This window comes from Sus scrofa, chromosome 14 (genome assembly GCF_000003025.6).
Source record: "Sus scrofa isolate TJ Tabasco breed Duroc chromosome 14, Sscrofa11.1, whole genome shotgun sequence".
Lineage (NCBI taxonomy): Eukaryota > Metazoa > Chordata > Mammalia > Artiodactyla > Suidae > Sus > Sus scrofa.
This window is the reverse complement of record NC_010456.5, coordinates 73716852-73737834: the sequence shown is the minus strand read 5'-3', so window position 1 is coordinate 73737834 and position 20983 is coordinate 73716852. Positions and strand designations below refer to the sequence as shown.

Sequence of the window (20983 nt, the reverse complement as noted above, 5' to 3'; positions counted from 1 at the left end):
TAATGAATCTGACTAGGAACCATGAGGTTGCGGGTTCGGTCCCTGCCCTTGCTCAGTGGGTTAAGGATCCAGCGTTGCCGTGAGCTGTGGTGTAGGCTGCAGGCGCAGCTTGGATCCAGCATTGCTGTGGCTCTGGCGTAGGCCAGCAGCTACAGCTCCGATTCGACCCCTAGCCTGGGAACTTCCATATGCCGAGGGTGCGGCCCAATAAATAGCAAAAAGACAAAAAAAAAATAATAAAATAATAAAAATAAAAAAATAAAATATAGAAAGTCAAAGAGTTAAGCATTTATTCTCACTCTACCACTGCCCTGAAAACAGAAGAAAAAAAAAATTAACTGAATCTGATTCCCTTTCATATTACAATGTACAGAACTTCAAACAAAGGAAACAGGTAAGAAAATACTATTGTCTTTAGAGCCGTAAAAGGCATTAAAGTTTATCAGCAAAAATAGATCACAAGCCCAAAGGCAAATCTCCTTTGGGTCATTAAAGAGGTAGGAATTGAGCAATAAACCAAACAGCCATTCTAGCCAACCAGTGGTGACTGTGATACAGAAACGTTTGAAGGGACTGAGTCATCATTTCTTAGGAGGCAAAGAGCAAACCAGATACTTCCCCCAAAATTCCAAAATATGTAACTCAAGAGCTTCAGTCTGAGTTTATCTCAAAAAGTTTAACTGTCCAAAATTTCCCTTAGAGCCCTGCCTCAAGGTTCACAAGTCTAACTGTTCACACTTAACACTGGAGTATTTGGGCAAAGCACCTCACCATCCCTGAGACCCGATCTTGGCCCCAGAAAGGAGACGGCCCGGCAATGTTCTCAAGTCATTAGACGTGCACTCACAGAATATCCAAGCTCCTGAACTCATAGAAGCCGACAGCCTCCCAAACTGCCACATGGTCCCTGAGAAGTTTTTATTTTTTCACTTGTTGTCAGGACCAGGCAGCAAGTGAAGATGGATGCTGATTCTGTCAACTAATCACTCTGAACACCTCTCTTCTGCAAATACATCAAGAAAGGCACTTTGGAGAGCGTAAACTAGCAGAGAAGACTGAAATGCACAAAACTAAGTTCAACAAGCAGAGGAACAGGCTGAGGGATGAAGAGGTAGGGGCAATTATGGGTTTTCTTGGGGAATACATTCTCAGCCTAAGGGAAGTCAGAAGACGGGGCACAAGTACCCTGCAAACTTGAACATGCAAAGCTGCCAAATTTGCTGTGAACACCCAGAGTCTGTTACATTTAGTAAATGGCTTAATGTGCACATGCACAGAAGTTATCTTTCAAAGTACAAAGGATATTTTCATTATTCTCTGAAGACTGGAAGGGAGAACTCCTTGGATAACAAACAAGGTCTAGTGGAAATAATCCCACATTCTTCACACAGAAAGGAGAAGTCTTGACTTCCCTGAGCATACCACAACTGGGGAAGAAGTCTCCAGGCTTCTCCCTTCCTGGTCTGACCTTACTAACAGGATTATCTATTTACTTTTTTGGCTGAGTTAAGACAGCTAGATTTTCCAAATTATAACCAGTTATAGAAATCACTTTCCTTCAACAGTCATGCTGCTATTAGAGATAAGAAATACTGAATACATGCCCAAAAGTGTAACCTAAGTAAGCTGCGAGGGCTACTTCTCTAAAGATAACATGTAATCTTGTTCAAAAGAATAAACCAGAGACCTCTGGCACTTACTGAACTGAACCTCTATGCAACTGGACTTTGCTCATCTCCAAAAAATAGATGCCATTGTTAAAATTCAACAAAAACTTTACAAAAAAAGACATAACACCATTTACTCACAGGGTTGTTGTGACTATTTAATGCAGTAAGGCAGTAAGCAAATGACTGTAGATAATAAACACAGCTAAGTATCTGATGAATTTGAAATCTCTGATGATAAACATTTGCCTTTCCCTTTCAGTAAGCAGCAAGGAAAAGTAACCTTTGCAATGGCCCAAGCAAAGTCACAAAGGTGGAGCTGCAAGAGGCTTGAAGTGGTTTGATTCCCATGCCTGTGCTGTATTTTCTTACAGATGATGGTAATAAATGCATGTTAATAGTGTGCCGCTCCTCAGTTTTGTAAGATGGATGTTAGGTCAACTCTTAGCCTTCATTCAACAACCTAATCCATTCAAGAGAGTTCCCGCTGTGGCTCAGCAGTAATGAACCCGACTAGTATCCATGAGGACGCGGGTTCAATCCCTGGCCTTGCTCAGTGAATAAAAGATCTGGTGGTGCTGTGAGCTGTGGTATAGGTTGCAGACATGGCTCAGACCCAGTGTTGCTGCAGCTGTGGTGTAGGCCGGCAGCTGCAGCTCTGATTCGACCACTAGCCTGGGAACTTCCCTATGCCATGGGTGGGGCTCTAAAAAGGCCAAAAAATAAAAAAAAGTTCTAATTCATTCAGAAGGTCAAAAGTGTCCCCTTACCTACCTACAAAACAGGATTAAACCAATTACCTACTTATGTTTACAGATCGTAAACCTGATTTCGGTCATCCATGACAGAATGTTGATGACTGCTATGGTCATGACTCATGAGAAAGCATCTGAAATCTTAAGCTTATCAAAAAGGGCTGGATAATGTAATGCTAGGCTTTTCCTCCACCCTGGCAGTGATACAGCTCAACAAGGAGCAGGTCCACAATGGCCCATCCTAGACTCCTTCCCATTAGAATTTGAAACAGAATTATTGATTTGCCTCAACTATCTCAAAGACTCAGCACTGTTAAGACTAAAACCCAAGACAGGATTAATGGATTCCTTTCTAGACCCATCTGCCAAAATGCATTTCAAAGGAGTGAACTCAAATGCCTCTCAGGAAAAGCCTCCCCAAAAGAAGGTCTTCCCATTACCAAGCACAACAACAACTACTCAGGTTCCCCAGAGCTCCAGAGGATTATGATTTCAACCTTGGAATTAACTGCTACAAATGGTGTTTTACAAATCTAAACTGTGCCCTTAACAGAGCCCTTTTAATACTCAAAAAGAACCAAGGTTGCTTTGTTTCCATTGAATGTTTATTAATAGTTCTAGACTAGATAAACAAGAATGCAGAGAAAAGGACGGGCATTTCACATTTTAAAAAAAAGTGCCTATGCTACTTTCAAGTAAAGAGTTCTCAAAGCTCTTCCCCTGCTAGTGTGCAGGTACAGAAATTTAAGACTTGTGATTCAAAGCTAAATCCAAAGGTTATATATTAAGAAAACCCTGGAGTTCCTGCTGTGGCACAGCAGAAAGGAATCCAACTAGGAACCATGAGGTTGTGGGTTCGATCCCTGGCCTTGCTCAGTGGGTTAAGGATCCGGCATTTCCATGAGCTATGGTGTGGGTCACAGATGCAGCTCGATCTGATGTTGCTGTGGCTGTGGTTCTGATCATGTAGGAGAAAATGTCCTGATAAAAATGCAAAAAGGAGAGACCCTGGCCATGATGACTAAGCAAAACCTGGCCAACTACCCCTAACCACACCTCCGCCACATATCTGCTTCTGTAAACTTGCCAATTCTCACTCTGGTCCGCCAAGCACGGACCCGGAAGAACTAGCCCATAAAAGCCTTGTGAAACCCCTCTTCAAGGTTCAGACTCCAGAGAGCCATCTCCTCTGAGCCCTCCGGCGTAATAAGCCTGAGTTCTCCAACTCTCCAAGTGCTCACTTGGTTTCTCAATGGGTAAAAGAGCTGATACACTGCAGCCACAGAGCTGCTGGAGCTGGTACACTACAGCCACAGGGCTGTCGCCAGAGCTGATGCGCTGCGGCGCAAGGCTGCTGGGCAGCTGCCATAACAACTGGTTGCTACGGTTCCGACTGGACCCCTAGCCTGGGAACCTCCATATGCCACAGGTGTGGCCCTAAAAAGACAAAAACAAAAAAACAAACAAACAAATATTAAAAAAAAAAAGAAAAGAAAACCCCATGGGAGTATAAACTGGTACAATCACTTTAGAAACCTGTTTGGCAGTATACCTCATAACCCAACAATTAAATAATTCTATCCAAAAGACATATTCAAGAACATAGCAGTATAATTCATAACAGCCGAAAATTAGAAACGTAAATGTTCATCAACTATAGAATAAACTGATATTTTATACACTAAAACTACACAACAATAATTTTAGAAACCACTGTTACATAGGACCATGGCTGAAACTCACAGACACAATATTCAGCAACTAAGACATTCACAAAAGAAAACAGACTGTATGTTTCCATTTATGTAAAGTTCAAGAATCCAGCAAAACCACCTATAATGAGAAGAATGACAACTTTTAGTGGGTATCAACTGGGAGGGATATGTGGAAATTGTGGGATGCTGGACATTTTTCACATCTTGATCTGGGCAGAGAATACGTGTATCCACATGAAAATACTCACTGGCCTGTATAATTAAGAATCATGTCCTTCAAAAAAAAAAAAAAAAAAAATCATGGAGTTGCCGTTGTGGCGCAGTGGAAACAAATCCAACTAGGAATCATGAGGTTGTGGGTTCAATCCCTGGCCTTGCTCAGTGGGTTAATGACCCGGCGTTGCCGTGAGCTGTGGTGTAGGTCGCAGACGTGGCTCGATCCTGTGTTGCTGTGGCTCTGGCACAGGCCAGAGGCTACAGCTCCAATATGACCCCTTGCCTGGGAACCTCCATATGCCATGGGTGCAGCCCTAAAAAGACAAAAAAAAAAAAAAAAAAAGAATTGTGTCCTTTACTACATATGTTATACCTCAAAAAAGAAAACTCCACACTTTTTTTTATTAATTCAAAAGTGATTTATTCACTTCATGAGATAGCAACACATGAATAAGTTTGTCAAGCTGTGTAGGAGCAAGAACTCTCACGTACTATTGTTAGGAGTATAAAGTGTATCAACCTCTTTTAAAAAGTTTGGCATTATCTAGTATGTTAAGGATGTGCATTCCACTCCTAGGAATAAATCCCAGAAAAACTCTTATACTTGTGATCATTTGTCGTATATAAGAAAGTTCATAGCAGTAACGTTCAAAAAAGCCCCAAGCTGGAAACCGCCCAAATATATCCATCATCAGTGGAATAGATAAATAAATTGTGGTAATCACATTGTGAAATACTACACAATAGTGACAATGAATGAACTAAACTACATGCAACAACATGGATGAATCTCACAGAAGCTAAGCAATATGGGAAAATCACCAATATTACATATCCATTTGTACCAAGTTGAAAAACAAACAGAACTAAAATCAGGGATGCACAGATTAGCTGGTAACACAGTGGTTTTTTTTCCTTAAATAGCAAGGGAATAATTATTCCAAAAGTCAAGGTAGTAGTTATCCCTTGAGGAAATGGGAAGAAGATGTAACCAGGGTAGGGCACATAAAACTAGGGGTAAATATTCTGTTTCTTAACCTGGGTGGTAAATATATTTCTTTATCATTATTCTTTAAAATGAGGATATAGGCTTTATACACTCTTCTTAATACCTGAAGAATTCAGGCAAGCTCTTCTCCTTCCCCTTCCTCTTCCTACTGAATGAAATGCAATCCTGGGAGCTTAAGCTCAAAACAGCCATCCTGGACCTGAAGGGGGATGCACTAGGAATCGCTGCATCAGCCACCAACTGTCTACTCTGGGTTTCCCTTACTTTAGAAAAATCTACTTCTACCTTTTAAAAATCTAAATTCCTTTAGATCTTTCTCTAATATACAGCCAAACCTAATCCTGATACACTCAGCGATCTGGACAAATACAAAACATTGTAACAATCAAAGCTGTCCAACAATGGAAGGGACTCCTGACAAAGTATCTGCACCCACTCGAGGTCGGGCATGGCAGAAGGGATTCCCATACGGTAGGGAAGCAGGACTGGAGCATTTCTAAAGGCCCTCCTGGCAATTAAGACTCTTGGGCATTCCCTTGTCAGCAGTTAACCATCCCAACTAGGATCTATGAGGATGCAGGTTTGATCCCTCGCCTTGCTCAGTGGGTTAAGGATCTGGCGTTGCTGTGAGCTGTGGTGTAGGTCACAGATGTGGCTTGGATTCTGCGTTGCTGCGGCTGTGGAGTAGGCCAGCAGTTACAGCTCTGATTCCACCCCTAGCCTGGGAACCTCCATATGCTGCAGGTGCAGTCCTAAAAAACAACACAAAACGAAACAAAGCAAAAAAGATTCTAGGGCTTCTACAGGAACGGAGCACTCTGAAGCTGTGGCAATTCTTCGCCTCTGCATCTATCCTTCTGCTATCAGTGAGAACATGCCTTTTCCATAACATTCCATGTCCTGTGTTCTTCAAGACTCTGCTCACACACTATCTTCTCACTTGTACTTCCAAAACTAACTTGACCTTGACTTCAGCATGCCAGGCATCCTCCCTTTGCTCCTCCAGATCCTCTACCGGACCTTCCCAACTCTGGTATGTGCCTCACAGGGTGGTCCTCTGAATTAAAATCACCCAGGTTCTCATAGCCTCTGGTTTCCGCTTGGGTTTGACCAGTGAAAGACTCTAGCATATCAGAGGGTGGGAAAGAAAAAGTCTGACGTCTTTATTTCCCTTCATTCCCTTCCAGGTAGGCCACTGGTTGGTAGTGGCTGCATTCCTACCCTCTCTCTCCTCCAGCTAAGCTCTCTCAAGGTTCCAGACTCTCTCTTGCCATTTCAGACTTAAAAGTGATAATGGCTCTTAGCCCTGCGGTGTTTCACCAATCCCTGGTGGGGTTCCTTAACCGTGGGCAATTACACAGCTGGAGTGTGCCAGGAGATAACTGATACAGGCAACAAACGACTTCCAACCTGCACTGTTCCATCTTCCCAGATGGCTCCTGTCTCCCCTTACCCCACAGCGAGGTTCTTCTCTCAGTAACTGCATTCTGTATGTTTCCACATATAGACTGATCCACTACAAATCAATTCCCTCTGGAAAAGTCTTAATCCCAGGCCAATTTCCATTTCTGCCACCAATGTGTACAAACTGTATACAGTATTAGATCAGGCAAAGCCTAATTAAGAAGGTAAATGTTACTAAAAATTCCTGACACATAGACTGTAAAGTCCAGCCAAAGACTGGGGTTTATCTATTTATTTGGGGTTTATCTACTTAAAACTCCTTTTTCCTTTAGACCAAACACACGAGAAATTATCATAATTATGATTATAGTTTGCTTTATTTATAAGATTGGAACAATGCCCAAAACGCATCCATCCTTCCATGGCCAAATTATCAACAAAATTTTAAACATCCTAGGAGTCCCAATGACTCTTCCCTCTTCCAGACAATCCTACAAATAAGACCCCCAGAATCAAATAACAGAAATGAGCTTTTAGTGTCAATCTGTCTATTGAATGCTTAAATCTTTTTTAAGATTTATAAAGAAAGCACCCCTGAAAAAGATTCAAAGTTCAAAGATAAAGCTCTAAGATCTGGAAAGATCTGATTTTTGAATCCCCAAAATAAAACTGACATGGGCTTACGGTTTCCAAATTGAGAAAAGAGTGCTGCAGAAATGCTGCCAAAAAAGGTTCTTGGAAAATTTATTAAGTTGCACAAAATCATGCTGTACACACCCCAATATATTTTCCAAGTAGCAGAGCTTGATCCATGGGCAAAATAACCCCAACTATCACTGTGACAGACCCAATAAACTCTAAGACTTACCGTCCCATTCATATGAATGCACAGTCTGCACAGGTGTTATAGAACCTAGACCAGGGTTTCTCATCCTTGGCATTACTACCAAGTCAGGTAATGCTCAGTTGCTGGGGACTGTACTGTGTGCACAGGAGGGCATTCATTTGTATCCCTGACCTCGAGCACTCTTCAACTATGACAACCAAAATGTCTCTAGACATTGCCAAATGTCCCTGAGGGGGCAAAAATTGCCCCTGATTGAGAACCTCAACCCTAGATAAATAATTATCACTCACACCCCACCCAGCACTACCATGGTGCTTATGGTAACTCTGAGTCATCCATGTGGATAGATCTGTGGAGTAAATTTAGCTTTATAAAGGGCCGTTTTCTTAAAAGCTAGAAGTATTTGGCAACATGTAAAGTGATACAGACCTCTAGCACTAGGAAGGAGGAGAGTATGGTTGTCAAAGTGCAGAAAGATTGCTCAAAAGTTTCCTAACTTGAATTTCCTCTGAAAGCATCACAATTCTCAGATGAATGAATATACTCACTCATTTAGTCTCTCTGAGACACAGGTGGAAAGTATTACAGCTCATGGCATAAATGAGCAAATGGAAAAAGGCAGGCAAACCACCTTAATCAAATGAGGGCAAAATCAAGGGCAGGAAAGCACTGAGGCATCACAGCCCAAAGAGCCCTCCTCTGGATCCCAAGGTCTGTCATATATGGACTCCAGCCTGTCTTCAAGTTTTAGTGCCAGGGTATACTGTCTACACAAGTGGTTATCAACCCTGTCAGACCCAATGCCCTCCTCTATAACAAATATTTTGTAAGGTCCCTTATTCTGAAATGAAATTCAAAGATAACATTATACCTAGACATACTTTAAAGATTTCAATATAAGACCCCATCTGCAATACAAGGGAAAAGAAACAAGAAGATCTACATAATAAAATATATAGGTTCAGACAAGAGTCGACTATGAAACAAAAGTATCCTCTTCCAAAGTACCCCCTAGAGGGTGGAGCTATCCTACCCCTCTTCCTCTACACAAACCCGCTCTCAATAGTCACAAGTTCAGCAACCTCCGTCCCTTACAATGAATATGACACAGAGGCAGTATCACAAAGTAGATAAGAAAGAGGAATCAACTGTGGTTAAAACACTGCTCCACTGCTACAGTACCCTCTAGTTCTAGTTCTTTACATATAAAGGGAGAATGCCAGTAGATTTTTCAAAGCATTTTTGTGAAAATTGGATGAGTATGTAAAGTATCTATCTCTGCATCTAACACGTAATACTTGCTCTATAAATGTCAGCTATCAGACTTATTGCTCTTGAATCTACCTCATACTGTGGCTTAGCCTTTGTCCATCTTATTCCCCCAAAAGAAAGAATGGATGACTGGCTATCCATTTCCCAGAGATATTCTAAAAAGGATTCATGTATAATATAAATAAGAAGTTGCATCATGTGATTTCTGAGGTTGCTTCTGAATCTGGGATTCTACCATACACTGCTTAGAACTGAGGTGGAAAGTATTATGGAAGTTCCCAGGCCAGAGAATGAACCCAAGCCACAGCTGTGACCTCCACTGCAGCTGCAGCAACACCAGATCCTTGAACCCCCTGCGCCAGGCCAGGGATCAAACCCGTACCAGTGACCATAACCACTGCAGCTGTATTCTTAAACCACTGCACCCCGGCAGGAACTCCAAGGTTGTTTTCTATTAACTGGGGTCCTTTCCAATTAAAGGGCCAAGAACATGTCTAATGCATCAGACTACACAAAGCAACTGTAGAGAAACATCTTGAACTCAGATCATGACAGTTTAGTGTCCTCACTGAAAACCCAACCTGGGTCATTGGTTCTCTACCATTTAGCCCAATACTCAAAGAAAGGACAATTTTTCCAAAGAAAGCGCCTCAAGTAACACATAGTGTCTTGAGAAAGTCATGATTCTCAAGGGCCAGTTGTTACCCATGTGAAATAATTCCTTACACCAATGAGCAAAGCAACACCAGATCTAGATTTTCAAATAAGGAAAACTACTGGTGACAGCTAGAAAAATGCTTCAAAACAAAACTGATTCCAAAGTTAATATTCTGAACAAAAGCACTCCCTGCTCAGACTGTTTAAGGGAACCCATAGGCCCGCGAAGCAATAAGCACATCTCTGAGCATGGAGGTATATGCTACTAACATACAGGAATCTTTTGCTGTTGTTGTCTTTTTTTTTTTTTTTTTTAAGGGCCGCACTCTTGGTACATGGAGATTCCCAGGCTAGGGGGTCACAATGGAGCTGTAGCTGCTGGCCTACACCACAGCCAGAGCAATGTCAGATCAGAGTCACATCTGCAACCTATACCACAGCTCACAGCAATGACAGATCCTTGACCCACTGAGCAAGGCCGGGGATCGAACCTGTGTCCTCACGGATAGTAGTCAGATTTGTTTCCGCAGAGCCACGACAGGAACTCTAACATATAGGAGTCTTAATTTGCACAGACATCTGATTTATAAGAGAGAAAACAGAAATTGCCAATTATTGCAAATCACTCTGCATTAACCCCCCTAAGGTGCTAATAATAAGTGGTTATCTCTGAGTAGTTATTATTGGGGATCACTTCCTTTTGCTTCCAGTTCTTCTAACGTATTGCTCTTGTGATAAGAATTTTAAAATTAAGGGCGTTCCCATTGTGGCTAAGAACTCAATACAGTATCCATGAGGATCTGGGTTCGATCCCTGACCCCACTCTGTAGGTCAGGGATCTGGTGCTGCCATGAACTGTGGTGCAGGTCAAAACTGTGGCTCGGATCCAGAGTTGCCATATGGTGCAGTGCAGCCTTAAAAAAAAAAATTTATTTTATTTTTTTTTTGCTTTTTAGGGCCGCACCCATGGCAAATGGAAGTTCCCAAGCCAGGGGTCTAATCAGAGCTACAGCAACCTGCCACAACCACAGCAAGCCAGATCCAAGCCTCATCTGTGACCTATACCACAGCTGATGGCAACACCTGATCCCTGACCTACTACAGGGATCGAACCCGCATCCTCATGGATACTAGTCAGATTCGTTTCCTTTGCTCCACAATGGGGACTCCCCAATATTATAAAAATTATATTAAAATAAAATCACAAAAGGCTGGAGTTCCTGCTGTGGCACATTGGGATCTGCGGTGTTTCTGTAACGCCAGGACATGGGTTCAACTCCCAGACCAGCACAGAGGGTTAAAGGATCCAGATCCAGCCCCAGCACTGGCTTGGATCTGATCCCTGTCCGGGAACTCTTACACTACAGGGCACACAAAAAAAGGGGATTAAAAAAAAAAAAAAAAAACTACATACGGCTATTTATAATCTACTGACAATCCATGAAATTTGAGGCAAGAAAGAACTTTAGGTAAATTCTTCATCTGAATCTGTGGATAAACCAAATATTTCTCTGTCTCTAAAACCATCTTTGGAGTTCCCATCGTGATGCCACGGAAATGAATCTGACTAGGAACCATGAGGTTGCAGGTTCGATCCCTGGCCTTACTCAGTGGGTTAAGGATCGGCATTGCTGTGGCTGTGGTGCAGACCAGCAGCTGTAGCTCCGGTTGGATCCCTAGCCTGGGAACTTCCATATGCTGCAGGTGTGGCCCTAAAAAAAAATAAAAAATAAAAAATAAAAATAAAACCATCTTTGCTCCCCACCTCAAATCAGAACTGATCACAACTTAGTTGCCCTTTTAATTTCCCCCAAGGACCTTATGGCTTTTGACACTATAGGACATCAGCACTGGATATTAAAAAAAAAAAAAAAAAAAAAAACCCTATGGGTTTTTGTCAATTTCCCAGTAACAGCTACCAACTCTCTGGGACAATGAGATAAAGAGAGGGAAAGGGATTGTTTTTTTAAATCAATGTTTTTTCAACAAAGAGACATCAGACTCATATAAGTGATTTATTAAGAACTAACCCCACCGAAAGGAGTTCCCTGGTGGCTCAGTGGGTTAAAGATCTGTGGCACGGTTCAATCCCTGGCCTGAGAACTTCCACATGCCGCAGGTGCAGCCAAAACAAAAACAAAAACACAACCTAGGAGTTTGCATCGTGGCTCAGTGGTTAACGAATCCAACTAGGAACCATGAGGTTGCGGGTTCGATCCCTGGTCTTGCTCAGTGGGTTAAGGATCCAGCGTTGCCATGAGCTGTGGTATAGGTCACAGACGCGGCTCGGATCTGGCGTTGCTGTGGCTCTGGAGTAGGCCAGGTGGATACAGCTCCGATTCCTAGCCTGGAAACCTCCATATGCCGAGAGAGCGGACCAAGAAATGGCAAAAAAGACAAAACAAAAAAAAAAACCCAAAAAACCCCCAAAACACAACCTAAACCTCTACATCGCTATTTGAATGCCACAGGCACTTCCCACAATTCTCACACTAACAAGCCTCTTTGAAAAAAATAAAAATCAATAAAGAGCCTCTATGGAATCATGAATGTCCCAAGAATAAAACGTCATTTTGGTAAACATTCATTTGGCAATTCTATTCTCTCTGCTCAGTGGAAAAACAGCACAGAAAGAGGAGAGGAAAAAACAGCCTCTACCAAGGCAGGCACACTCCTCAGCCCAGCAAAAGAAAGTAAATTCAAACTAGTTCAATTCAGCAGGCACTTATTAACCAACTTACTATATACAGAGCACGGCGACTGGTGCTTATACATCTCTAAACAAATAAGACACCTGCCCTCCGAGGAATCATAACTCTAGTCCCCAAGACAAACACTTAAAACTAATATTAGGCAGATTCACACAAAAGTTAATAGAAGTTTTAAAACTACTCGGGGAGCGAGTAAAATCAACTGTAAGAATTTTGAAAAAGATTCTTCGTATACATTAAACATATATATTCGTATATTTAGTTCAGTCATTTATCCATATCCATCATTAAACTCAAAATAAAAGATGGCAGAAATGCTCAGCTACCAAGAGCAAGCCTCAGAGATGAAATCTACACAGTCATACTCTGGACTAAAAATAAAACTTAAGCGACAAGTGCCTTATAAACAAGACGGTACTTGGAAAAGGACTCACCAACATGAGAAGGTCCGTACTCGGCATCTTCCTCTTCCAGCCCTCCTTTCGGTGCCTCCCCTCTGCAAAAGGGAACCAGGTTTGTTTACTTCTAAAGCTTTAAACTGTCCCGTCGGCCTGCCTAGATCTGCCAGAGCTGCAGAGAAATGGTTCTCTCCCAGCTTGGAGGGCTCAGATTTCACTCCCAGCTATCACACTCCACCTCCCCGGACCCCCAACCAGCGAATCAGAATCCTGCTGGCCCTAGGCTTCCCTCCCACAGCGGACCAAACGCAGCCCCATCCAGCCTCCCACAAAGCAATCCTCCCAGGTAGATTCCGGGGAAACGCCCAGCCCTCCCCAGACCAAGGCCCAGAGCCCCGAAGCCCTGCCCATTCAAACTAAACAGGCCGAGGACCGGACGCTACAGGCAGCCCAGTTCCAGGGTCCAGCCTCCACTGGACTCCCTTTAGAAACAGGCTGGCCACGTTCTGGGCTTCATCCTTCCCTCCCTACAACGCTTTCCTCACCTGTGAAGGATCAGCTAATCTGCCCGCCCCAAGACCACTCCTACCCCCCCCCCCCGGCGAGTGGAGTTTCAGACCGCGCTCCCTCCCGGCCCTGGCGCCCCCCCCCCCAAACCCACCCACTCGCGAATCTTCCACTCACTCAGACCTCGGGTGGTCGGCACCCCCACCCTCCGCCCAAGCTCGCCCCGCATCTGCAAGCCCCTGGATCCGGCCGGCCCTTCCTCTTCTCATCGCCCTCGCAGCACTCTTCACCCATCCCCAACAGGACCCCCCCGCAGTCCCAACACTCCTCCCTTTTCCCGTCCGGGACCCGCCTCCCATTCAGTCCCAACTCGCCCCAGTCCCCATTCCGGACCCTTCTCCTAACTCTGGAGCCCTGGCGGCCCCGTCCACCTTCTCAGCCGGGAGCCAGCTTCCGCGCTCCTTCCCATAGACACTCACTCGCCGGTCCGGGTCCTCCTCACAATGAGACTGACTCGCCGAAGGATAGGCGCGGGCTCCCCCTGCAGCCTCCACCACCGCCGAGATTGGAGATCCGGCCGCCAGCGGCCCCGCCCCGCCCGGAAATGGCTCCTGCGGCGCTCGCCCCGTTCCCCAGGCCTGGCGTGCGCGGCCCCGCTGCCGGTGGCGCGCACGCCCCAACCTGGTCCCGGGAACCGCGGCTCCTCAGGGCCCCACGGCGCCTGCGCGCAGCCTGCTGCCCGGACTTGCGTGGCACCCCGGCCCTTTTGAGGGTGAAACCCGGTGGCCCCAGGCCCCCGAGCTTTTTCAGTCTCCCTTTAAAAAAAAGAAAAACACAACTTACTGGCCACTGTTGGTCCCTTGGAGCCCTTGAGAGAGTCAGCCTGCAGAGCGCTGTACAAACTGATCCCTAACTACTCAATGTGGGTCTCTAGAGAGGCCTTTGGGATTTTAATGAGTGACTCAGAGGTTTGCTTCTTATCTATTTCCTGGAGATTCCATCGAGGTCAGCGATGCCTGAAGGAAAGCGATAGGACAGTTCCCTTAATGGAAGTCTTATCCCCATCCTCCTCTCCCCCCACAAAAAAGGAGAACAGAGATTATAGGTGTTGAGCAAAAATGCTAAAACTACTGCTTTATTTTCCTGAGCAATGTTGGGAATTATCTAATAATCATCAAGGGAAAGTGCCCACCAGGATCACAAAAGTCACCCTTCAGTTCCAGAAGAATAACTTTCAAGTCATTTTTCATGTCTTGCTCCTTGTCTTGACACTAATTCAGCAGACTTGGAAGGCAGTGTATTTGTGACTGATCAGCGATCTGCATATGGTATTTTTTTAACAGTTTAAATGACACATGGAATTTTGATTTCTTAATAGAAACAACACTAATGAGGATACCCAATTCCCTCCCCTTGCAAAATGTTGTCATGGCACTAATTTGGGGTGTCATCACTACCATCGTTATCTTCATCTACTGCTCTTAGGGTGAAATTCCTTGTTAACATATCTGCCCTTCTCTGCACAGCCCCTTAGCCCTTCCCAATTTCGCAGCTGAAAAGGTTAAGTCTCTGAGGAGTCAAGCAGGTTTTCTCTGGAATTCCTCACCCTCAACCTTCCATCAGAAGTCTCAGACATCTTTACTATCAGAGCTCCTGAATCAGGCATCCCATACCCTTAGCCCTCTTGCTGCTGCTCCCCAGCAGACACACATTCTCAGTGTCGAAGGGTCAGAAAACGTCCTTCTGCTTCATGCCAATGCCTACTATCAGGAGCAACTTTGGGATTCTAGGTATGTCCTCCCCATTCTCATGCTCTACCCCTTTGCTTTATATCATCTTCAGATTCTAGGATCTGCTCTCCCTAGTCTCCTACCATCCTTTATTTTTTAATTTTTTTTAATTTTTTTTTTCAGGGCAGCACGCGTGAAAGGTTCCCAGGCTAGGGGTCTAATCGGAGCTACAGCTGCCGGCCTTCGCCACAGCACTGCCAGATCCACGCTGCGTCTGCCATCTGCAGCACAGTTCACAGCAATGCCGGATCCTTAACCCACTGAGCAAGGCCAGGGATTGAACCCACAACCTCATGGCTCCTAGTCAGATTCGTTTCTGCTGCACCATGATGGGAACTCCTACAATTTTTTTTTATTATAGTTGATTTACTATGTTCTGTCAATTTCTGCTGTACAGCAAAGTGACCCAGTTGTACACATATGTACATTCTTTTCCTCACATTATCCTCCATCATGTTCCATTACAAGTGATTAGATAGAGTTCCCTGTGCTATACAGCAGGATCTCATTGCTTATCCACTCCAAATGCAATGGTTTGCATCTACTAACCCCAAACTCCCAGTCCATCCTACTCCCTCCCCCTCCCTTTAGGCAACCACAAGTCTGTCCTCCATGTCCATGAGTTTGTTTATTTTCTGTAGATAGGTTCATTTTGTGCCATATATTATATTCCATATATAAGTGATATCATATGGTAATTGTCTTTCTCTTTCTGATTTACTTCACTTAGTATGAGGGTCTCTAGTTCCATCCATGTTGCTGCAAATGGCATTATTTTGTTCTTTTTTATGGCTCAGTAGTATTCCATTGTATATATGCCACATCTTCTTAATTCACTCATCTGTCATTGGACATTTAGATTGTTTCCTTGTCTTGGCTATTATAAATGGTGCTGCAGTGAACATGTAGGAAAAGACAGCCTACAGAATGGAAGAAAATAGTTTCAAATGATGCAACTGACAAGGACCTAATCTCCAAAATATACAAACAACTCTTACAACTCAACAGCAAAACAAACAAACCAACTGAAAAATGGCATAAGACCTGAAGAGACATTTCTTCAAAGAAGACATATGGATGGCCAACAGGCACATGAAGAAAAATGCCCAACATCACTAATTATCAGAGAAATGCAAATCAAAACTACAATGAGGTGCCACCTCACATTGGTCAGAATGGCCATCATTAGTCTACAAACAACAAATGCTGGCGAGGGTGTGGAGAAAAGAGAACCCTCCTACACTGTTGGTAGGAATGTAAATTGGTACAACCACTATGGAGAACAGTATGGAGGTACCTCAGAAAACTAAATATAGAACCATGTACCATATATGATCCAGCAATCCCACTCCTGGGCATATATCCAGACAAAACTTTCATTGGAAAAAATACCTGCACCCCTATGTTCATTGCAGCACTGTTCACAATAGCTATTATTTATTTATTTATTGCTTTTTTTTTTTTTTTTTTAGGGCCACACCCTCGGCAAATGGAGATTCCCAGGCTAGGGGTCAAATCAGAGCTATAGCTGCCCACCTACACCACAGCCACATCAATGCCAGATCCGAGCCTCATCTGCGACCTACACCACAGCTCATGGCAACGTCGGATCCTCAACCCCCTGAGTGAAGCCTGGGATTGAACCTGCGTCCTCATGGACGCTAGTCAGATTCGTTTCCACTGAGCCACGACTCCCACAGCAGCCACCCTTTAATCTATAGTTTCTGTGCCAGCCGGCTGGAGGGTAAGGTCCAAGTCGGATTCCTCCTTACATCTCTTGTGGTAAAACTTCACTGTTCCTCACTCACACAGCAGGCAGTTTCTGTTCATTCTTCCCAGATGAATGAACCAATTCAACTATATTGTCTAATCTTTGTTATGGACTGAAAATTCTCCCCCACCCCAAATTCTTATGTTGAAACCCTAACCCCTCAATGTGATGGCGGGGCCTCTGGAAGGTAATTAGGTTTAGATGAGGTAATGAGGGTGGAGCCCCATTACAGGATTCAGGTCCTTACAAGAGAGACCAGAGAGAGCTTCCACCCCCTGCCCCCCTCTCCCTCTCTCTCCACCTACAAAGAAGAGGTCATGCAAGCACACAGTGACCTGGTGGCCATTTGCAAGCCAGGAAGAAGACCCTCACCAAAAACCAAATCTGCCAGCACCTTGCACTTGTATTTCCCAGTCTGCAGAACTGTGATACATAAATGTCTCTTGTTTAAGCCACATGGCCTATGGGATTCTGTTACAGCAGCCTGAGCTAAGATACTTCTGCAAGAACTATGCTAGGCACCTTTACAACCAAGGCCCTATATATGTCCTAACTTGCCCACATCAGGTGACTCTCATCTCCCAACTTATAAACAAGGACACTAAGGCCCAGAGAAGGTAAATGATCATTCCAAAGACACAGAAGAATGGGGTGGAGTTCAGATGGGAAGTGAAGGCTTCAGATTTTGAAAGAAGGACCTAAAATATGTTTGTTAATGAATTCGAATCAAAGAATGTTAGGGCTAGAGAGGCCATCAACTATTTGCAGCTCATTTCATAATGCACGCCTGAAGAAAGCAAGGCTGGGAAAGGAACAGGACTCCTGGTTGTTCCCAGCAGAGCTCTGGGGCCCTGTGTGGGGGTGGGTGGGGGAGGTGAGCCCTCAGGCCCCTTTGCTCACAGGCCCTCTGACTGCAGCATAACATCAGGGATTACAAGAGAAGCATCAAGTAGAAAATGGCCAGAGATAAAAGATACACGAGGATTAAGAAAGAAAACTTCAGACCTAGAAATTATCATGCTAAGTGAAGTTAGAGACACCAACATCATATGTTATCACTTAACATGTGGAATCTGAAAAAAGGACACAATGAACTTCTTTGTGGAACAGATACTGACTCACAGACTTTGAAAAATGTTTCCAGGAGTTCCCATCATGGCACAGCAGAAACGAATCCCACTAGGAACCATGAGGTTGTGGGTTAGATCCCTGGCCTTGCTCAGTGGGTTAAGGATCCAGCGTTGCTGTGGCCATGGTGTAGGCTGGCACCTGTAGCTCCAATTAGACCCCTAGCCTGGGAACCTCTATATGCCAAGGATGCGGCCCTAAAAGACAAAAAAAAAAAAAGAAAAATATTTCCCAATGAGACAGGTTGGGGGGTAGGGGGATGCACTGGGGATTTGGGATGGAAATGCAATAAAATTGGGTTGTGATGATCGTTGTACAGCTATAAATGTAATAAAATTTACTGAGTAATAAAAAACTTCAAAATAAAAAAAGTTTTTTTAAAAAGGAAAGAAAGCTTCAGCCTTCACAGGGGAATCCCAATGTACCCAAATGGAGCAAAGTCCCCACTGACTATCGCTCTTGCATGTCCTGGCTGCATTGGGTATTGGTGGGCCCTTGGGAGAGAGCAAGAGAGAAGAGAGCAAACAGGATATAAATAAAAGAGAGCATTACAGTTCAGAGAGAAGAGGAGTATGCAAAAGCAAGAGTGGTGGCTAAGGAGGGAACACACGTCCACCTTCTTCTCTGCTCCCCCCAGAGGCTCCCACACTTAGGGGCTTCAGAAGTTCTACACAGGGCAGGCCTCACAGGCTGGTGGAAGGCAGAGGCACCGTGCATGGGGCGGCCATGCTCACAGTGTGGTCTCCCAGTGAGCAGCCGTGGTGTCACCTGGGCGCTGAAATGCATGTTCCTGGAGCCCTCCCCCAGACCTGCTGAATCTCAATCTACACTTCAACAAGATGCCCAGGTGAGACGTATGAACAATAAAACTTGAGACACCCATCCTCCAACACCCTGCCTGCGGAGAAAGCACAGTGTATTTTTTAATTAAGATTGTGTGTATGTTTGGGATGGTTTAAGGCAGTTGATGAGAAAAATGTTTGGAGGTGAAGAGGCAAAATAACACTCCCCAAATTGGCCTTTGGTGCCACGTGGTGGCTCTCAGGAGGACAAAAAGATTGGGAGGGGTCAGAAATGCCTATAGGGGGAGTTCCCATAATGGCTCAGTGGTTAATGAATCTGACTAGGAACCATGAGGTTGTGGGTTCGATCCCTGGCCTTGCTCAGTGGGTTAAGGATCTGGTGTTGCCGTGAGCTGTGATGTAGGTCACAGACGCAGCTCGGATCCCTCGTTGCTGTGGCTCTAGTGTAGGCTGGTGGCTACAGCTCCGGTGGCTATAGCCTGGGAACCTCCACATGCCGCGGGTGCGGCCCTAGAAAAGATGGAAAGACAAAGGAAAAAAAAAAAGAAATGCCTATAGGGAACTAGGGAGGGACTGAAATAACTGCTGGTGACAGAGGGCTTGGGGTAGCAGGTGGCAGAGTGTGGAGAAAGAGGGCCTAGGATTTCTTTTTCCATGTGGCTTCTTTTAAAATAATTCATACCAGCAAATCTGGTTCTGCTTAAAATGGCAGCTAGCCACAGCCAAGGCAGTCACACCCCTGCCTCAGATATGAGCATACACTCCCCAGGCTAAAAAAGCAGGATCATGCTATCATGCCTCCATTCTTCGCTCTGACACTCCCCACCCAGTGGGGACCTTCTGTGAAAGCTCACCTTGGGATAGAGCAGATCTTGGGGGGCGGGGGGCAATGCTGCTTTTGAACCACTCTTGGAAAGGAATGGCCCACGGGAAAGCCCCCTGCAGGACATCCACTCACGGAGCCTAAAATGCCCTGCCCAAGGAGGGACAGAAAACCAGCCATCAGCAGCAGGCTGGGGTGGTTACAACAGAACTGGCCACCACTAGGGGAAGGGGCGCTAAGAGCCAGACAGACCAGGGAGGCATGTGCCCAGAGGTTGCCACATTAGGATGGATGAACAGCGAGGTGCAGTGGGTCACTGAGTTACATGTCCCAGACATTAATTCAGCCAAAAGTCAGAGTGGCCAGGCCTGATCCTGAGAAACGGGTTATTTCCCAAGGAAGCCCACCTTTCCTGAGGAAGCCCCCTGTTGCTCTCCAGCCTGCACAGTCATCACTCCCAGGGAAGCATCAAAGCCAGAGAGTGACTGCTTACGAAAACCAAATAAACACAAACGACCCTGGGCAGAGGAAAAGAGTGTTGATAACAGAACAGCTATGAAAGCAGACCAGCCTCTACCAGGAGATAACTGTGGCCTCGGGCCAGTGGGTTTAACTAAACCCGGGCTTCCTTGATTAAAAAACAAACGTTAATGGCATCTACCCTAAAACTATGTTGACAGGTGGAGAGATGCACCCAACACAGGGCCTAACCCATGGTACACGCTCAAGAGCTATTAGTCTAGACAACTCCACCATGACCAGGATGCATTCAGGAATCTTGGTGACTGGCTAAACCAAGCCCAGCCCTCTCACGCTGTCACTCCAAGTCTGGCTTCAGTCTCCATCAGGGCCTGATCCTGACAGTTGAGTAATCCTTCTAGTGCCCCCTAGACCTTTTCAAGGCTTGTCCAAGAGCTACAGCTCCACTGTATTCCTGTAGGTTGTGTTGTTTGTAGAGAAGTCGCAAACAAGACCAAACACCCCTGTTTATGGGACTTACAAAATATTTAAGTTATAAACAGGGGGGGAACCTGCTTATACATATAATTCTTTTGCAAAGCAATATAGTGTCCTAACTTTTTTTCTTTTTATTTTTTTGTCTTTTGTATTTTTAGGGCCACACCCACAGCATATGAAGGTTCCCAGGCTAGGGGTCGAATCGGAGCTACAGCTGCCGGCCTATGCCACAGCCACAGCAATGCCAGATCCGAGCCACGTCTGCAACCTACACCACAGCTCACAGCAACTCCAGATCCTTAACCTGGGATCGAACCCGAAACCTCATGGTTCCTAGTTGGATTCGTTTCCATGCGCCACGACAGAAACTCCTATAGTGTTCTAACTTTAAAAGTGAAAGCTGGGAGTTCCCATTGTGGCTCAGTGGTTAATGAATCCGACTAGGAGCCATGAGGTTGTAGGTTCGATCCCAGGTTAAGGATCTGGTGTTGCCGTAAGCTGTGGTGTAGGTCGAAGACGAGGTTCGGATCCTGAGTTGCTGTGGCTCTGGCGT

The 20983-nt window shown here is 44.9% G+C and overlaps 1 protein-coding gene across 9 annotated transcripts in view; it reads right to left on the bottom strand.

The window, feature by feature from the left end:
* The window catches only part of SGPL1 (sphingosine-1-phosphate lyase 1), an 84929-nt gene that overhangs the window by 43996 nt on the left and 19950 nt on the right, over nucleotides 1-20983 (bottom strand). Inside the window, exons 1-2 of one of the 9 annotated variants that reach the window (XR_002338876.1) lie at nucleotides 13638-13774; nucleotides 12688-12749 (exon numbers count right to left, since the gene is read on the bottom strand). Coding sequence is in view for 8 of the 9 variants with exons in the window: in XM_005657406.3 (XP_005657463.1) it covers nucleotides 12688-12749; nucleotides 13564-13627 (126 nt within the window). In the remaining variant the exon portion in view is untranslated. The other 8 variants (XM_005657411.3, XM_003133063.4, XM_005657406.3 and 5 more) reach the window with 8 other exon arrangements.